This window comes from Nylanderia fulva, unplaced genomic scaffold (assembly GCF_048542155.1).
Source record: "Nylanderia fulva isolate GAGA-0341 unplaced genomic scaffold, ASM4854215v1 Scaffold29, whole genome shotgun sequence".
Taxonomy (NCBI): domain Eukaryota; kingdom Metazoa; phylum Arthropoda; class Insecta; order Hymenoptera; family Formicidae; genus Nylanderia; species Nylanderia fulva.
The window spans coordinates 2,465,261-2,482,324 of record NW_028190358.1 but is presented as its reverse complement, the minus strand read 5'-3'; the positions used below and the strand labels follow the sequence as shown (position 1 = coordinate 2,482,324).

General features: G+C 40.7%; 1 protein-coding gene across 1 annotated transcript in view; it reads right to left on the bottom strand.

The window, feature by feature from the left end:
• The window catches only part of Ten-m (teneurin transmembrane protein Ten-m), a 521,036-nt gene that overhangs the window by 25,927 nt on the left and 478,045 nt on the right, over positions 1-17,064 (bottom strand). The window contains 2 exon segments of the mRNA XM_085484047.1: positions 60-144; positions 5,474-5,656. Of these exon segments, the coding sequence (XP_085340173.1) occupies positions 60-144; positions 5,474-5,656 (268 nt within the window).

Sequence of the window (17,064 nt, the reverse complement as noted above, 5' to 3'; positions counted from 1 at the left end):
AGAAAGAGAAAGAGAAGAAATATTATACGCGGTAAACGTGCGGCACGTACGGCTCTTACCTGTCCATGTTGTTCTGGAGCTCCACCTTTATTGGACTGTTCCCCGTAGACTGATTCTTGTTGTTATATTCATTCTTCGGTATCTCTGCAAGAAGGGAGAAGAAACGAAAGATGAGACGATGAAGATAGTTTGTTGCATTCGCGTCTGACAGATCGGCGAAATTTCTCGTGGGAAACGGCGCCTCCACCCGTCAAGTTTTTTCATCGCCGAAAATGTAAATGCAATTCAACGCGATGTAATTTACATTTTTACGTACTGCATACGAAATCGCGTTATAAGCGTTGTAAATACGCGGAAGTTAGTATATATATATATATATATATATATTTTTTTTTTTGCGCGCGAGGATACGCGATTATTCCTCTTTAAAAGACCTCTCCGCGTTCAGGATTAACCGTTCTCCATCCGAGCTAACTGATTCACCGGAGGTAAATGATGTCGTTAGAGCCTACTAATAGACGGCACGCACTACTAACGCAGGTAGTGACGTGGATTCTCTCTACATCTAGCAGTCAAATGCAGTTAAAAATGTTCACCGTCGCAATTCGACGGGATAATGACACCCCTTCGCTTACATTTATCCTCGCACGCAGCATTTCCGATTACCGGGGAACGTATAATTAACCGCGGAGGTTCGATGAGCGCGGGGCGTGGTCGGCCGTTAAATAAATTACGATACGTGTCGATTCTTTCATTTTCAGCGCGAGACTTTTCCCGGTGAACGACCATCAGACGTTCTTTGTGATGCCAGACGCGAACGTCTTTCCGTCCGTTCCGTTCTACACGCCGCATGTGCGTGAAAGCAAAAGAAAAAGGTAAGACGCGGTGGTCTCGCGGCTCTCCTGTTGAATCGATAAGTATATGATTCATCGCGGTTTCGGCTTGAATTTCAAGCGAACGGAACAGCGAGTCGCGCGTGAAGGGAGAAACTTTGTTTTTTTTTATAGGTTTTATAAAACCACCAGGGAGGGTCTTAAAGGGCGGGGAAAGTACATGTATCGTAACAAGTTTTTATTTTTTCTCGAACGAAGCTAATTCGATCGAACAGCGCATTTTACGGAGCGAAAGTCTTCTTCTCTTTATTTTCAATTTTCTTGAATAATTCTCGAGCGATTGCACAAGTTGCGAGACGCAATATTCTGCTACAAGAGACATCGGGTATATTTCGGCAGATTGTCGCGACGACAGTACTGATGATTAGCGGTGGATGATGGTGGTTTGAGAGATCACATTCGCAACAACATGCACGAGTGGTATTAACGCGTTGATCCTCAACCAAGGGAACCTCTCTAATACAAGTTTCCAACGTGGAATGGCGGAATCGCACAAATTCTATTACGTTGCTATTCTCTCTCGCGTATGATATCCTGCCAAAATATAGTATACGCGTATATATATATATATATTATATAATTTTAGTGAGAGACGATAATATACATAGTTTTTCTTTTATTCCGGGGTATATAAAACGCGTGTTTAAATTTATTTTCAGCCGCGCAAATTGACGAAACGTACAACATTTATGATTAGCTGAAATATCGCGAGGGAGAAAAGAAAAAAAAAAAGTAAATCTGAATTGAATATTCAATGCCGAGCGTATAATGACTGATAAAATAGAAATAAACGCGACTGAAATGTATTTACATTTGTAACGAAGCCCCGAATTAATTTTAGAAGTTTAACCCGGCTATCCGTGCGGCGAGATATCGCGCGCGGTGGCACGATGCGCAATTTAAAACGCAGCGCTCCGCGGCAGCGTTTTGAATATTAATGAGCCACTTTGCACGTTTACGCGCGCAGAGGCGGCATTCGAGTTCGAGCTTTGTTGTTTCTTGACACTTAGCCCCTTTCGAGGCTGCTTCACGAAACCCCATTTTCGAGATACTCGATAAAGAGAAAGAGGGAGAGAGCTTGTTACTTCAGCTTTTGTCTCTTCTTCTTATATTACGGGGAGAGAAATCCGCTCCGTACCTTTACACATACCACGGCGATGCGGAGTAAAACGCGGGCGTGGGAAGAAAAGGGCCCGGCCTGAGCCGCTGACCCCCGAAGCCATCGCTAATTGCAGGTGTTGCCGCTCCGGTCCCGCCGAAATCCGGTGATTATGCCATTTAGGCAGATATCCGTGATTACGGTGATTTCGGGGGTTACTCTCTCCGCTCTCTGGCCGGAGGGTGCTTTTCTCTTTTTTTTTTCCTCCGGAGCGCTTAGGCACACGAGACGAGAACCCCCCGTGGCCCAGAATCGAATTAGAGGGGAATATCTGCTAATCGGCGGTTCGCCGGCGAGAAATCTCTAATTGGCGACCTGCCACGTGATTTACCGTGGACGATGCGCTCGCGCGAAGAATATCTCAGGGTTGAATGTCAATGTGTATAAGATTGGGGTTTTCGTTGGTCGCATTTAAATCATCTGAGAGATTTTACATTTTTTCGTAGTGCGATTATTTTCAGTTAAGTATGTATATGATTCAATCGAAAGCAGCGAAAACAATTTTCTCAAGTAATATATGATATATATTTTCCAGTGTTACAGAGAGGGTAAAATATATTCTTTTGTGCTCCTGATTAGTAAAATAGATTTTCTTCAAGATTTCAGATCACTTTAATGATCAATTTTTATAATTTAGAGATATGAAATATATATATGCAATAAAAAGGAAATATACAATTAATATTTAAACAATTATATATTTTCTTCTCTCTTTAATATTGTAAATCGAGTATGAAGAATCGAGATAAAAAAATAAATTATTAACGCCACGTAAAAATATACGACGTACAAAGGGTTCCAAAAATTTGACAGTTACTTTATGTGAATACATAACTCAATTGCAAAAGATGTGCGGAACAAACGTATAGATTAATGTACTTTAAGTAACGCAATTCTTTTACGTTCGTAAAAATCCTTTTTCAATTATATACACATTCTGCAAGTTACAACCGTAACAAAGATAGGTCCACGTTTCGTTCAGAAAATGAATATGAGTGAACAAGATGGCCTCTGGGAAAGAGAAATCTCAGCTATAAAAGGAGTTAAACAGTATGCAGACCGTCATAAACGTCAGGCGATGTCGTAACCGGGCAGTCAATATGTCGAAGGATCGTAAATCACCAGTCGAGCTATCTCGTAGCTTTCAGGAAAACCTTTGAGAACGGTTTAGCCTTTGCTTTAGAAAAATGACGCAAGGGATATGCACCCTGAGAGACGCATCGGTGGAAAAGTCACCCCCGGCGCCTGACCGTGGAATTTGAAAAATCTTTACGACGAGCTAAACAAGAGGAAGGGGCACGAACACTCTTGTGTGCCGGACACTCTTTCCGAGTGGGACACTTTATACGTAGAAACGGTTAGGTTTCACTTCCGTTGTTTTCTCTTCGTATAGTCGATATCAGACGCGTTGGAGTACCTCGGAAAATGTCGCCGCAAGACGCCCCTTTTCTTTCCTCGAGTACGCTCGGTGGTACGACGTAGGACAAGTTGAAACCGTCAAGCGACTGTTCTTCGTCGTAACGTTGAATTAATTCGAATATAGTCGTTCAACTTAAATATAAAAATCGCCTATTTATCTTTATTTTGCATTAACTGTGAATTTTCTAAAGAGAATGCATTTTCTAAAAAAAAAAAAAAGTAAAAAAAAAATAGAGTTAATTTCGAAATGCAAAAATGTGGCACCAATCATCGTATTCAATCGCAACTCGCGATGCCAATGTTCGCGATTTTTATTGCTTTTTTTCATTTCACGTCTTCTAGACATCGAATTAATCAAACATTTTTTTAATTCCATTTGAAAAGTTGCCATTGGCGTGCAATGTTATTCCTCCACGTATACTTTAAATTAAAGTTGAACTTAAATATGAAAATCGTCTATCTATCTTTACTTTGCATTAACTTTAAATTTTCTAAAGAAAAAAAAATCGAGTTAGTTTCGAAATGCAAAATTGTGGCACGAATCATCGTATTCAATCGCAACTCGCGATGCCAATTTTTATTGCTTTTTTTTCATTTCACGTCTTCTAGACATTTCGAATGAATCGAACATTTTTTTAATTCCATTGAAAAGTTGCCACTAGCGTGCAATGTTATTCCTCCATGTTACGATACTTTAAATTAAATTTGTAATTAATTTGCCTATGCGGGTGTAAGTTTGAAGAACACTCGTGAAAAGCTAAGTTAGGCGAGCCGAATCAGACCGATCCGCGGATGCAATCCGGCGACTAAATTTGAGAATCGTTCGAGGCTTGTTAGAGTCAAGTTAACTACTCCAACAAACCCTCTCCCTCCCTCCTTCCACCTTCTCTCCCCGGGCTTTTATTCCCAACTTTTATTTCACGTGAAGAGAACCGCGTTTTCTCACGCGAAACACGCGAGCATTTCGCCGGGTGCGGAGTTACCACGTGCCTTGCTTTCTCAAGATAAAGCGAAGGAATACTGCGCCGGGATATCCTTCGGCAAACACAGACGTACGAAAAGTTCGTAAAAAAGGAACATTTCAGGTATCTCCTCACATGGCTTTTACAGAGAGGCCTTTGAAAAACCTTGAAACGATAAGATACGAACTCCCGCGCAAAAGAAGCTGAAAATTATCGAGGTCTCCTTTCCCACTTTGGTTTACTTCCTCATTGGTTATCACTGATTATGACATATACCCTCGTCAAAAGATGTCACTCGCCATCGTTCCTTGCCTAAGCCTTCTTTCGACGAGGCTGACGCAAACATCGACGTTATCGGAAGACACACCCTGCCAGGACACTCACATTCCCATTCTTCTCCTCGTCCGCTAAATATTGATGCATGTTGATGTTTCTCTATTGGGATACTTCACGTGGGTAATCACGCGACGCGTTATTAAAAACATCGGAGAGTCTTATATTTATGTTTATAAGAAGATGACAAATCGGGGATGCAAGAATATCAAGACAACTACGAAAATAGTCTCTCTCAGTTCGTGACAGAACTACCTGATCATAAGAAAAGAAACAATTTTCTCAGGTCGATATTCTTCTTCATTAAGATAATGGGAGGGCATAACTTGACAGAGATAAAAGGGAAAAATAAACGAGATACCTGAAATATTACCTACGAATTGTTTGTCCATCAGTTTGTTTGCATTTAATAATTTTCATAATACAAAAATATAAAAATCGTCGAGCTTCAAGAAATTATAAAAATAATAATGAAAAATTTTACGTTAAATTTTCTTTCAATGTTTATAATTTTACTGCGATGATAATTTATAAATAAAATTGTGCGACTCGATTTTCCGTTTTATACAAAGAAATCGATTTCGGATTCGTCGAGGCATTCATAGACGGAGAGGAAAAAGGGGAAAAGCGTTGTTTCCCACGTATATATTCCGCTCACTCTTCGTTTCTACTAAATCAGACTTAACGATCCCTACTTGCGGACTCACTTGGTATATTGTAGAAGTTACCGGATGGGGTGCGTACGAGGCAGGATGGCTCGAGATCGGGATCGCGTTCGTGATCACTCGCTGCGTGACTTCCTGGCAGTCTTCCGTTGAGCCGGCTCATTGCGGGATTACGGGGTGGCACATCAGGCGGGCCCCGCGGTGCCGAACTGTCCAACAAACACCCTGCAACAACAAAGGAAAAGCCAAATTTTAACTTAGGATTAACATGGAATCCTTTAATTGTTCGGCGAAGCTGTCAATAGAGTTATATATTTCGACGTTTAGTAAAGTGTGAACATGTTGAGTGATTTTTTTTCAAAAGTTTCAGAAGAAGAGAATCGGTTAGCCTTGACATTTTTTCCCTGAAACGAGTTTTTTTTATTACGTTCTATAGTTTGCCATTAGTTACTGATGTAATAAAACTCAAACCGACCACCCGAAACTGTTATAAAAAGAACTCGTTCTCAGGTATTCGTTTTTTCACGAAACTATTTTCGCTAGTTAAATGACGACTGTGAAAATACGAAGACCTCTTTATAAATGGATCAGCTTGGAATAGAGTCGGTACACAGGCCGTTTGATAAGAAAAGCATCAGATCGACATCGGCGCGAGGATTCGCCCTAGAATCTAGGTCGGCTGGCGGCCTCGAGGCTTATAATACTCCTAAGTAATCCAGGACAGGTGGCCTAGCTTTCCATTTGGCAAAGGGTTAAGCCGATCTCACGATTAGGCATGCGGTTCACAACGCATCGATCGTTATTGCGACCGACGGGGGTGGATAGATGTCGGATGGAAAAACCGCCACATATGTATAAACCTTATCCGCGAACGATCTGGGATTGTTTTCAACCCAAATCCGACAAAAGTTCACTTTTGAGCGTCAACGCGAATACGCGAGGCAACGACGTGGATTTTGCAGATGTGTCACACGGATTGGAAAGATCGTCGGGAGATATTAAAAATGGAGAGTTGCCTGGAGAGACGCAATTCGTAGGGGTTTGTAACGTATAAAAGGCTGTTACGCTATTTAATTCAGCGTATTCTCGGCGAGAACGTTAGCAGATTATATTGTTAGACGTGAAATGCAATATTCGGCGAGAGCTTTAGGTATACTGGAGTAAACACGAGTGGTTGCGAAGTTAAATTTTGGTCAGAGAAAGATAGTTCAAGCAACACGCACACAGTTTGTATTCATGTATCTGTTAGAGAATACTTTGCTTGCAATTTACTATTTATCTCAATATATCTCTTTGATATTATAGTATAATATTATTTCATTATCACCGCTCGTGAAAATATTTCAATAACAATTTAAACTTTTTAACTATCAATTCATTTATGTAGATGTAAATAATAAATAAAAATATAAAAGCATTTAATTTAAATGCAACAATTAAAACTGGTAAGGGGAAAAATTTATTTATTGACATAATACTTGAAATTGTTGAACTTGCATTGTTAGATTCTCACTAACAAAAATAATGCATATCTATTATAAATATTTATTTCTACTTCGTAAAATAAACTAAATATTTTTAAATATGAATTTTTGTTAGTGCAATTGGAATTAATCAAATAAAAATAATATTATTTATAATTACTTGTTGATATATTATAATTTAGTGATGAGAAAAATTTATGTTAATATGTTTATATATACATATATCTCCTATTAAAAATATTAGTTCGCTCATCTCTGACAATAATTGATTAATTATACCAGTCGATTGCCAGTAGCCTCCGAATACCCGAACTTAAGTATTGTGTCGACGAGTTCGAAAAAAGTTCGAAGGAAGTCGACGAGAAATTTGAGCTATTTCTTCTGCATCGAATGCCAGCCAATGAGGCGGACTTGTTCAGAACCTTTTTTTCTGATGGTCGTAACGAACATCGACTGATATCTTATTGGACGATAAAGGGCGCAACAGGAGGCGGCTTGAGTGGAAAAAGATAGAGAGAGAGAAAGAGGAAGGTAGAGCGATGAAGGAGTCGGGCAAGTGGAAGATGAAGAAAGAGAGCGAGAAGATGGTAGAAAAAAAAAGTTTTATCCCATGCGACGACAAAGGACTTTCTCAATCTCGTCTAATCGCGTGCTCGTCTCCCCTTCGCCTTTCCTTCTACCCGTTTGCTACCAAGTTCGATTCGTGCTTTGCTTACGCGACCTCCCCACCCTCGTTCACCCTTTCCTTCCGTCCCTTGATTTGGTTCACCCAAGAGCACTCGACCCTTTTACGATCGAACTTTCCCAGTTTCGACATTTCGTTCTCACCCGTTCTTCCTCCCCATCCCATCTCTTCCACTCCTTTTCTGGAAAAGTATCATTCGATATTATTACCAATGCGCATCGGTTCATCGACGAAGATAGAAATGCGTAAACTGGTATAACGCTTCAAGGGCATGGCTTTCAAAAGTTGAAAGATACTTTGAAAAGATCTTTCTTTCCTTCTTTTCTTTTATTTGTCTAGGATAGAGGCGAATGGAACGAACCATGAACGTAAAAGCTGATTATTGCATAGTATAATTGATGAGCAAATTAATGATATATTATTGCAATTGGTAATAATCATATTGGTATTACAGAATGTGAAATTCTTTTATTATTCCTCCGCTGCATTCGGCGATTAAACACGAATCCTTATATTATTAATATTTCCCGACGGCGGCTATTTAAATTTTAATTAATACAATACTGCGCAAAATCAACGCGTAATATTAAATGTACGATATATATACGCGTTGGCACTTTACATTTTCAGTCAAATCATGTAGTCGCGACACTTCCTTCATTTTGTCACGAATCGCAAAACGTCAAGAGAGAAAGAGAGAGAGAGAGAGAGGGAGCCGCGATAATTTCCGCCGATAGAGATTTCAATGAAGAGAAGCCTGAAATCGATAGTATGTCTTGTCGAGCATTTCTACCTGAACGCCGAAACTTGTTAACCCCAGAATCCGCTTGTTACGTATGAAGCGTTGGCGTAGACTTCTCTGTCTCTCCCTCTCTCTCACCTTCAAGTCTCTCTTCGGTCTATTCATCCTTGCAGAGCCATCGAGGCAGAAGAGTCTGTGGCACGTCGTTATTCTTGCTAATAGATCGGCGGGAGTGGGTATTGTCCCGAACAGTTACTTGAAGGATCTTACCCCATCGTTCCTTCTCGCCGGTTTCAGAAGTTCGCGCGAGCGAGATGAAGCGAGCGATCTCGTCGCATCGTTCACTCTCGAGGAGGATAAATAAAAACAGACCGAAAGTGTCCGGGAGAGGGAGTAAGTTCGAGCACTGACAAAAGGCAGGATCTTGCATGCCGCTATCCGGTATCCAGGATGAGCATCGCGACAAAGGACGCGAGCGCGCGGGTAGAAGAAGAAGTGAGGCATTCGTGAATCGAATTATGCTCGCCTGGTTTGCGCGGTCCTCGTCGGAGCGAAGGGAACCCGGGCTCGGTGGTAGGGCCACCAAAGGACCGCGTCCCGGTTGCTTGAATGAGTCCTGACCTCGCAGGACCGGTGTCGCACACCGGGCCCGCGCGTAATGGATGCGCGCCCATTGAGAGCGCACGTCAAAACGCGTAACATAATATCGGGGCCCTTACGCGCAAGAGCCCATGCCTAATGGAATTTATTAGAGGAGGTACCCTATTTTTTTTTTTCCTCGGGATCTCAGGTACGGAGAACTCGGGAGCTCTCGCCGGGGAATCAAGAGCCTCTCCATCCAGATTGTCTTCGGATCATTGGACGTGTTCTTGCGACACGGAAAGGCTAACTGGGATACGGCCGTATGAGGAAAGAAAGCTGAATCTCTCGATAGCAACTTGTCGTATCGTGACGCAATCCGATCTCGTCAAGTGTCTCTTCTTGATTTTTATCGCGTATCCCGAAATGGAATCTCTCGGAGAATTTTTTCTAAATATATTATCAATCATATTATGAATATAATTAAGATAGCACAGCGGATTTTACTTTAATTCAATAAAAATCTGCAATAATTGGCAATAAAATTAATCGATAATAATTTTATATTTTTATGTAAATATGAAAATATTAAAAAAGAGGGGAAAAAGAAGAAAAGAGAAGTAATGTAAATTAAATAAAATGATTCGCTGTATGCATCGTGGATTGCTTAAGTTTTGAATATCCGTTTCCGATAAAAGATATATAAATTGTGCTCACGCCTACTTTTTTTTTTTCACTGAAAAAATATGACTCGTGTGAAAATGTTCCAGGATAAAATGCCGTATAAAGCAACATCGTAGTAATATCCACAGAGATTTAGGAGGGGAAAAGTGAACAAACGATTCGGGAGCCTGGTCACGTATCAAAGAGCAGAGTGGACGAATTTTGGGGCGCAGGGCGAAGAAAATGAACAAGGGTTAGTCTCGTGTCTGGATTAGCTTTCAGAGCGGAACGAATTAATACTATATCGCGCGCCGGATAAAGCTCCGCATATTTCCACGTGCCAGTGTTAGCCGTGTGAGAACCACAAGCTTATAAAGATATAGAGCTTGCAGTTTCATATATGGAGATTAGAGATTGTAGTTTCATAAATCTAGTAATTAAAAAGACTTGCTTATCTACAGCTCGCGCTTCTATACATCCATTTTTCATAATTATATTAAATATATGTGACTATAGAGAGATTTCTGCAAAGATATATGTACGTATAAATCGAGTATAGGAATCTGATTTTGTTTTCGTATAAAACAAGGAATTTTTATCGTGTGTATGTATGTTTGTCAAATGAGATTTTCTTACATACATATATGAGAAATATAAGAGAGATTTTCTTATATATAATGTTAAATATTTAAAAAGACGACAATTCTCGTCGTAAATATCGATATACGATTTCTCTGAAGACAATAACTTACTGTATAAGTATGTTATTTATGGATTTAACAAATCCAAGTGAGAGATTGTTTAAATTTATAACTGAGCTACTGAATCTCTTGGAATTAAAAATAAAACTGAATTATATTTACTTTTAAAGGATTTCTGATAAGTGATTTTCGCTTGAACTACATCGAATTGCGTGTGTTAAAATAAGAGAGAAAAAGGGACAATGTTATGCAAATATTATTAATCGGATATGCAAACGTATGTCAATAGTTCATCTATTGAAAATATCTTTCTACATTTGATTGTAACAGTTTGATTTAAAAAATATTTAAAAAGATATATATTTGAGATATATTGCATATATATATATATAATGTATATAAATTATTTTTCTATTAATAGCATCGCACACAACGTGTTGAAAATCTTCCAGCTTTCCCGAGTCGAAATCTAAAACGGTTGAGTTTACGTACATAAACATCGTTCGCCCGTCTCCTTGTGTTCTCCTGAAAATTATGGAAGCCATGCCAGAATTTGTGGAACAACCACTTTACTTAAGAGAATCACTACGTAGCTCTAATATCGGGTAGCGTTCGCAATTTATCGCAATATCCGTAAGTTTTCGCGAAAGTATTCCACGATGCATCCATCTTTCGAGTATGCGCGCACCTGTATTAATTTACTCTAATTTAATTAGGAAAATGCTTATACGTATAACTACGCGCGTGATTAATCTTATTAAAGATGTTGCGCAAAATAAGATATCGTATTTTCAATGTAACCGAAGATCTTTAATGGATTCGCCATTGCTTCTTGAGATCGCGATCTATCACGTTTGTTCGTCTAATTTGACGATGCAATCTACTTTATCGTTTTCGCATTATTAATTTGATACATTATATGTATCTCTATATATTCTCTATACATTTTCTCGTATGTATCACACACATATATTCTCTCTCTATTCTCGCTATGCTTTTCATATTTTTATTGGAAAAATCATATATTTCATTTAAATATAAATACATTTATTTATTTATTTTTCATATTTTATTTAAACTTATTCTATTTTTATTTAAATAAATTATTCTCCATTAGAAAAATCGAAATTTCCAAAACAGAGTATATCTTTTTACGTCCAATTATAATGATTCATACACTTTGTTATCTCAGTGATCGCGATTGGTTTCTGTCAATAATCATCACTAATCTTCGCGTTTTTCGTTCTTCAGGAACGAATCAAGTCAAGCCTCTCGTTTTATCGACGGGTTCGGTGCACGCGACATCGTCGCATTACGTCTCGTTAGAAGATTTTCGTCGTCGAGTGACCCGAGAGCGAAGGAAAAGCTCTCTCGAGACCCTCTTTCTCGCTTCCTTCTGGCATCAGAGGAAAATCTTGAAAAATGAAGGGACGGACCGGTCGCACCGGGGGGAAAAGAGGAAAAAGGCATAGGGTAGGGTGAAACAGTTTTAATTGGAAGTCGGAGGAGATGCGGTGCAGAGGAAGAGAGAGAGATGGAGGGTTGGAAAAGGCGAAGGATGGAGGGCTGATAGCGGCGGTTCTTTACCCTCGCTCGTTCTACGTTCCCTATGTGTGAGAGTACCACGTCCCTTATCCTCGTGTTACATATATTTTCGCACGTACGTAGATATATATATATATATACACGTCCGGATAGAGCCGGTTGGAGATTTTACGGGGAATCTCGAATATTAGACCCTTTTAAATGTTTTTCAAGTCAAACACAATGTGACAATTAAATGTACAAATATTTGCAGAATGTGCGTTATTAATATTTATATTTGCTGTACATGTTTGGAATTTTTTCCCTCTTGTTTCTCATTACCTTTTTTATTCTTCGGATGTAACATGTATTATATTTCTTTTGATAGAGTAATTTATATATGGTATATATACAATATAATACTGCCGCATGCATACAGAAACTTTTTCTCTTATTTTGCACAGAGTATCCAGCTACGGAATCATTTTCTTTACGCCGGTCCTGCACGTCCGTGTTATAAGTTCGAATGCACCAACATCTGTACCATGAAGTCGAGCATCGCATCTTTCTTTCTCTCTCGGGCAGACTTAAACCGCGCGGAATGGCATGGCGCTGTTCGTTTTTCCTACGGACAAAGTGGAAACTCTACGAAAAGGAAAGAGGGCTGCGCCGAGGTAAGAGAGAAAGGGAAAGAGGGAGAGGAAAAAAAGACTTAATTCGTTTCCTATTAGAATTTACGTGGCTCGAAAATAAAGGCAGCAGAATAGACCGAAAACGAAGTCGGAGAGCAGCGAGAATTCGTGGAACGTTTTCCCGCCGCCAGCTCGACCATTGGATTTTTCACGGCACGCCGGTGTCCTGGAAAATCGAAATTAGCTTTTCCACGACGGCCAAGTCCGCGGAAGTTAACAGGGACGGAAGTCGAAATAAATGGTAGTTGATAAAAAAAAAAAAAAAAAAAAAAATAGAGAGAGATGGCCCGTCTCTCGCGCGTTCTCTCTTTGAAACGTAAAAACTCCGCACGCGTCCTGCTCTGAGAGAAAAAAAAAACAAAAATCGCGATGAAAGCTCGCCTATAAACGAAATACGGCTCGCTACATACGCGAACTAATAACGCGTTTGCGCATATTTGCAGCTGCGAATTAGGAAAACTGGAATTAGGAAAGCTCGTTAGCAGCGCGACAAAACTGCGTGGCGTTCCCTCTAATGGAATTATATATACATGTATCTATTTTAATCTCGTGTAAATTTAAATCGAGTTATAATACGTTCTCGCATCGGACCGTAATAACTACGCCGACGTATCCAGCGCGCGGCTGCTGCGCTATGCGCCGGTCTCTATGAAACGTATAATTCACTACGCGACCAAAACGCATACTATACGTATCTAAGCCGGAGTCTTGAATGATACATGGTCCGGAAAATTTCTACGTGTCTCAGCGAGGAACTATTACGCACGTACGTATATAATGTGTGCAGTTGCATTAAGTACGATATATCTGGGAGCGGATCTCTTTTTCGCCCGGAGTTACGCTGAAAACTTTTCACGTTCGGCGAGAATAAGAGGGGCTCGGGCGAGAAAATGGGGCGGCTTAATTCGTTTCCCATTAGAATTTATGTGCCGTGCACGCGCCGGTGGCGCAAAAGCGCCGGTGGAAAAGCCGCCGCGCGAGAACGGTTAGTCGTTCGTTCTTTCCTTCTCTTTACGACCCGGCGTGTCTGGTATGTTCGAGTGGACCTCCGCGAAGAGGAGAGCGCGCAGCACCTCGATACGACACCCTCGGCGATTCTTTCCTTCGGAAAACCAATGGAAAGGTTGAGCCGAGCGTCGAGAGGCGAGGCATTTTCCAGACGGGAAACGGAGATCGAAATCAAAGCGTCTGATCGTGTGAACTCGAGCGCGCGATCCTTAACTCTCTTTCTTTCTTTCTTTCTCTCTTTATACCTTTCGCTTTCATGTAAAAGCTCGCAGGATATATCCCTGACATCCCGCATAAAAATTGTTATTAGTCAAATAGCGCGATCTTCGCTTTCTTTCATCTTTCTCTCGTTCAAGTCAAATAATATTCCATATTATATATTCGATATAATTTTTCTTTCTTTTTTTTTTTTTGATAGAAACGATACAAAATTTACAACATAAGCTTCTTATAATAATTTAATGTTTACAAAAATTTTTGATCGAGAGATTTAATTTCTTTAATTATTCGCATTGCAAGATGGCATCACGACAAATTGGTATTACTTAACTTTGTTTAAAAATATACTCTCATCAATTAATGCTCATATATATTATAAATAATACATATTGATTTTGTACTCGTATAATTAAAATATATACATATAATGATATAATTATATAATATTAAAAGAAAAACGTAGTAATTTACGTAAATTTTTAATATTTTTTTTATTCGGCTCGTGAAGATTAACTCTTACTCTCGTGGGAGAGTCTCGATCGAGAACATTGATCGAGTATGAAGTGTTCGAGCAAAGTGCGGAATGTCAGAAATTGGGGCCGATATAATTGGTACCCTGTTTTCGGCAGACTACATATTGGCGAACCAAAACACGCGGAAAACGTTGTATGCGTTCACGCGAGCAGATCCTGTATATCGTACGACCGGTTTCGCGTTCCCTCACCCAATTAAAGAGACACACGTACGTTGAAACTTTGAATTTTTCGCATGCTTATTCTCCGGTAGTTCTCCAATGCACATTTCTCGTTAACAAATACTTAGAAACGCTTTTAAATTCGAGACGAAATTCTTCCGCGATGTTCTATTAAAAATTGACATTACAATTATTTAAAACAATTTGATATCTTTTTGTACCGATTTTTCGTGCACAGAGAGAATTTTCTCTTGAAATTTATCCTGAAAATCCTGAAAATGATATGATATTGGAAGAATTTTATTAGAGTTTCTCCGATTAATATTTACACCACAATAAAAAAAGGGAACAAATTCTGTCGGTGTAGCGCTTGAACGATTTTAATCATTCTTAAACAATGCTAAATATTTCCGGCCTTGAGAATGGCAAGGCAACACGGTCCGCGCACAATTTCAAAGTTCCAAACATCGAACGGGCAAGAGAGTCGCTTGTAAAATTGCTGTAATTTGGCGGTGAGCGAAAAGAAACGCATCGGAGCGAAACAACCGCTAACACCCCGGAGTCGGCTGTAAGCCGTTTCCATCGGCAAACTTTTGCGGTCGAGGCGGCGAGCTTGTACCTCGCCCACGTGTACCGCATCGCCCGGCCATTATCGCCGATCGATGATCGTAATATCGACGATCCCTCGTGGGCGATTCTCCCGTCGAGAGTGTAGAGACGTCATAATACGTCGGGCGATTCGATAGCGAGCGACGATTCTCGCTTTACGGCGCGCGCCAGCCAGACCAGGTACATATAGGTGTTTATATACATATAGGTATACGCGCCAGGGATACCGCGGATAAATTGCCCCGTCGGGGTCCAAAGGGCTTCGCCCTTTATCTAGCGTGGGTGGCTGGCTTGGCTTACGGACCCGCAATCGTTGCGGATCGGTGCCCTTCGTCGTCGTGCGAGTCGCATTATTGTTTCACGAGATGAGTGGTCGGCTCGGAACGAACGGGGCTAAGTATCGCACCGATATACCGGCTCGATTTCCCCGGGTCTCGAGAGAATTGCCGCATCAGCCGGTAATGCGAGGACTATATTACAGGTTCACTCGCGGTTTGATCCGAGATACTCCCCCGCGCATTTATTCGCAGACACGAGTAATAAGAATAAGTGAAATATAGGTTTATGCTTTTACTATACGTCACAAATTTATATGTCGAATAATGTATCGTATCTTGGTTGGGCTTGGTATGCTCGTGCTCGTAAAATAAAGTTCGCCAACGTAAACGTTTATGAATTGTGACAAGTGCAAGCTGATATAAAGTGTAATGAAATAGCCATCAAATGTAATTGTTGTCTATATTGTTTCACGCGAGATCTATGGTGATAATATTTGCGTTTTATTACTTTCAAAACGTTATGGAAATAATATATTTCTCCTTTCGTTCATAATACGATTTAGTCTCGTAATTGATCGGCTGATCTAATACGCTTCCCGATAATCTTTGCGAAATTAATTAGTACAAACAACCGCGGGCGCAAATCCGGCGTATCTCGGCAGCAGACACTTCGCGCTATCGTTGAATCTGTAGAACCCGGAATAGTAGAGACACGCGATTCTTAAGAGTTTTGCGTAATCAGGAGTAACGCGTCCGATCCGGCTTTCGAAGGGAAATCGTACACGCGCGCACCGGCTGCAACAGCTATTTATCAAACGGTCATTTAATAGAGCTCCACTGTTTTATCGTTTTATCGTAATGGCGTACGACCGTAAAGCGCTGCTGACGATTATCCATGTAGATATCTCGCGCGAATCGACGAGCGTTTGTATCCACCGCGTTACGTTACTCCGGTTGCTGTTTACGATCGACACACAGGCGACACGGGCAATTGGAAATCTATACGATCTGTATACGGATCAGCTGGACGTCTTCCCGCGTGTGCGAGAGAGAGAGATACAGAAAGAGGGAGCGTGGAATTAATTAGTAGTAACGAACGGATGCGCGCGGGCGTTTTAACCGGCTTTTTGACATCGGTATCTGTTAATCGGCGCAATTAACAGTCGATAGAAATCGCCTTCTCGGCGATCGCGTTTCTCGTTCGATCGCTCTTGTCTTCGATGGCATGCGAGGCCATCTATATCGGCCCCTCACGATCTACGTCCTACGAACCTAATACGATCTATCTGCAGCTATCTCGCGCGCGAGAGCGCGTTCCCTTCACGGTGATATAGGATCCGGGGAACGCGGTCCGACTATTAATTACAGACTGTGGAGGAGGCGAAGTCGTTAGTACACCTACGTAAAGAAAGGAGTGATTTAGAACGCGCCGATTCCTCCCACCTCGACGTCCCTTTCCTCCCTCGTTGGAAACTTTCGAATCCTCGGATTTCTCGCAGCACCTAATGAATAGGACCAGGCTCATATATAGCTAAGTGCCGATAGCTCGATAGATCTCGTCGGAACTCGCCTGGTATATCTATACCAACGACGTCCGCAAACGCGATCGTCCGTTATGTTCGCGGTAAAACGTCGATTTACCTCTACCAAATTGCGTTCACGGAATCAGCCAAGGTCTTCCTTTCTATTAGGAATTCAGTGGACGAAGAGAAAAAAGGTTTCCAACATTTTTGGATACAAAAGTGTTTTTTTTTT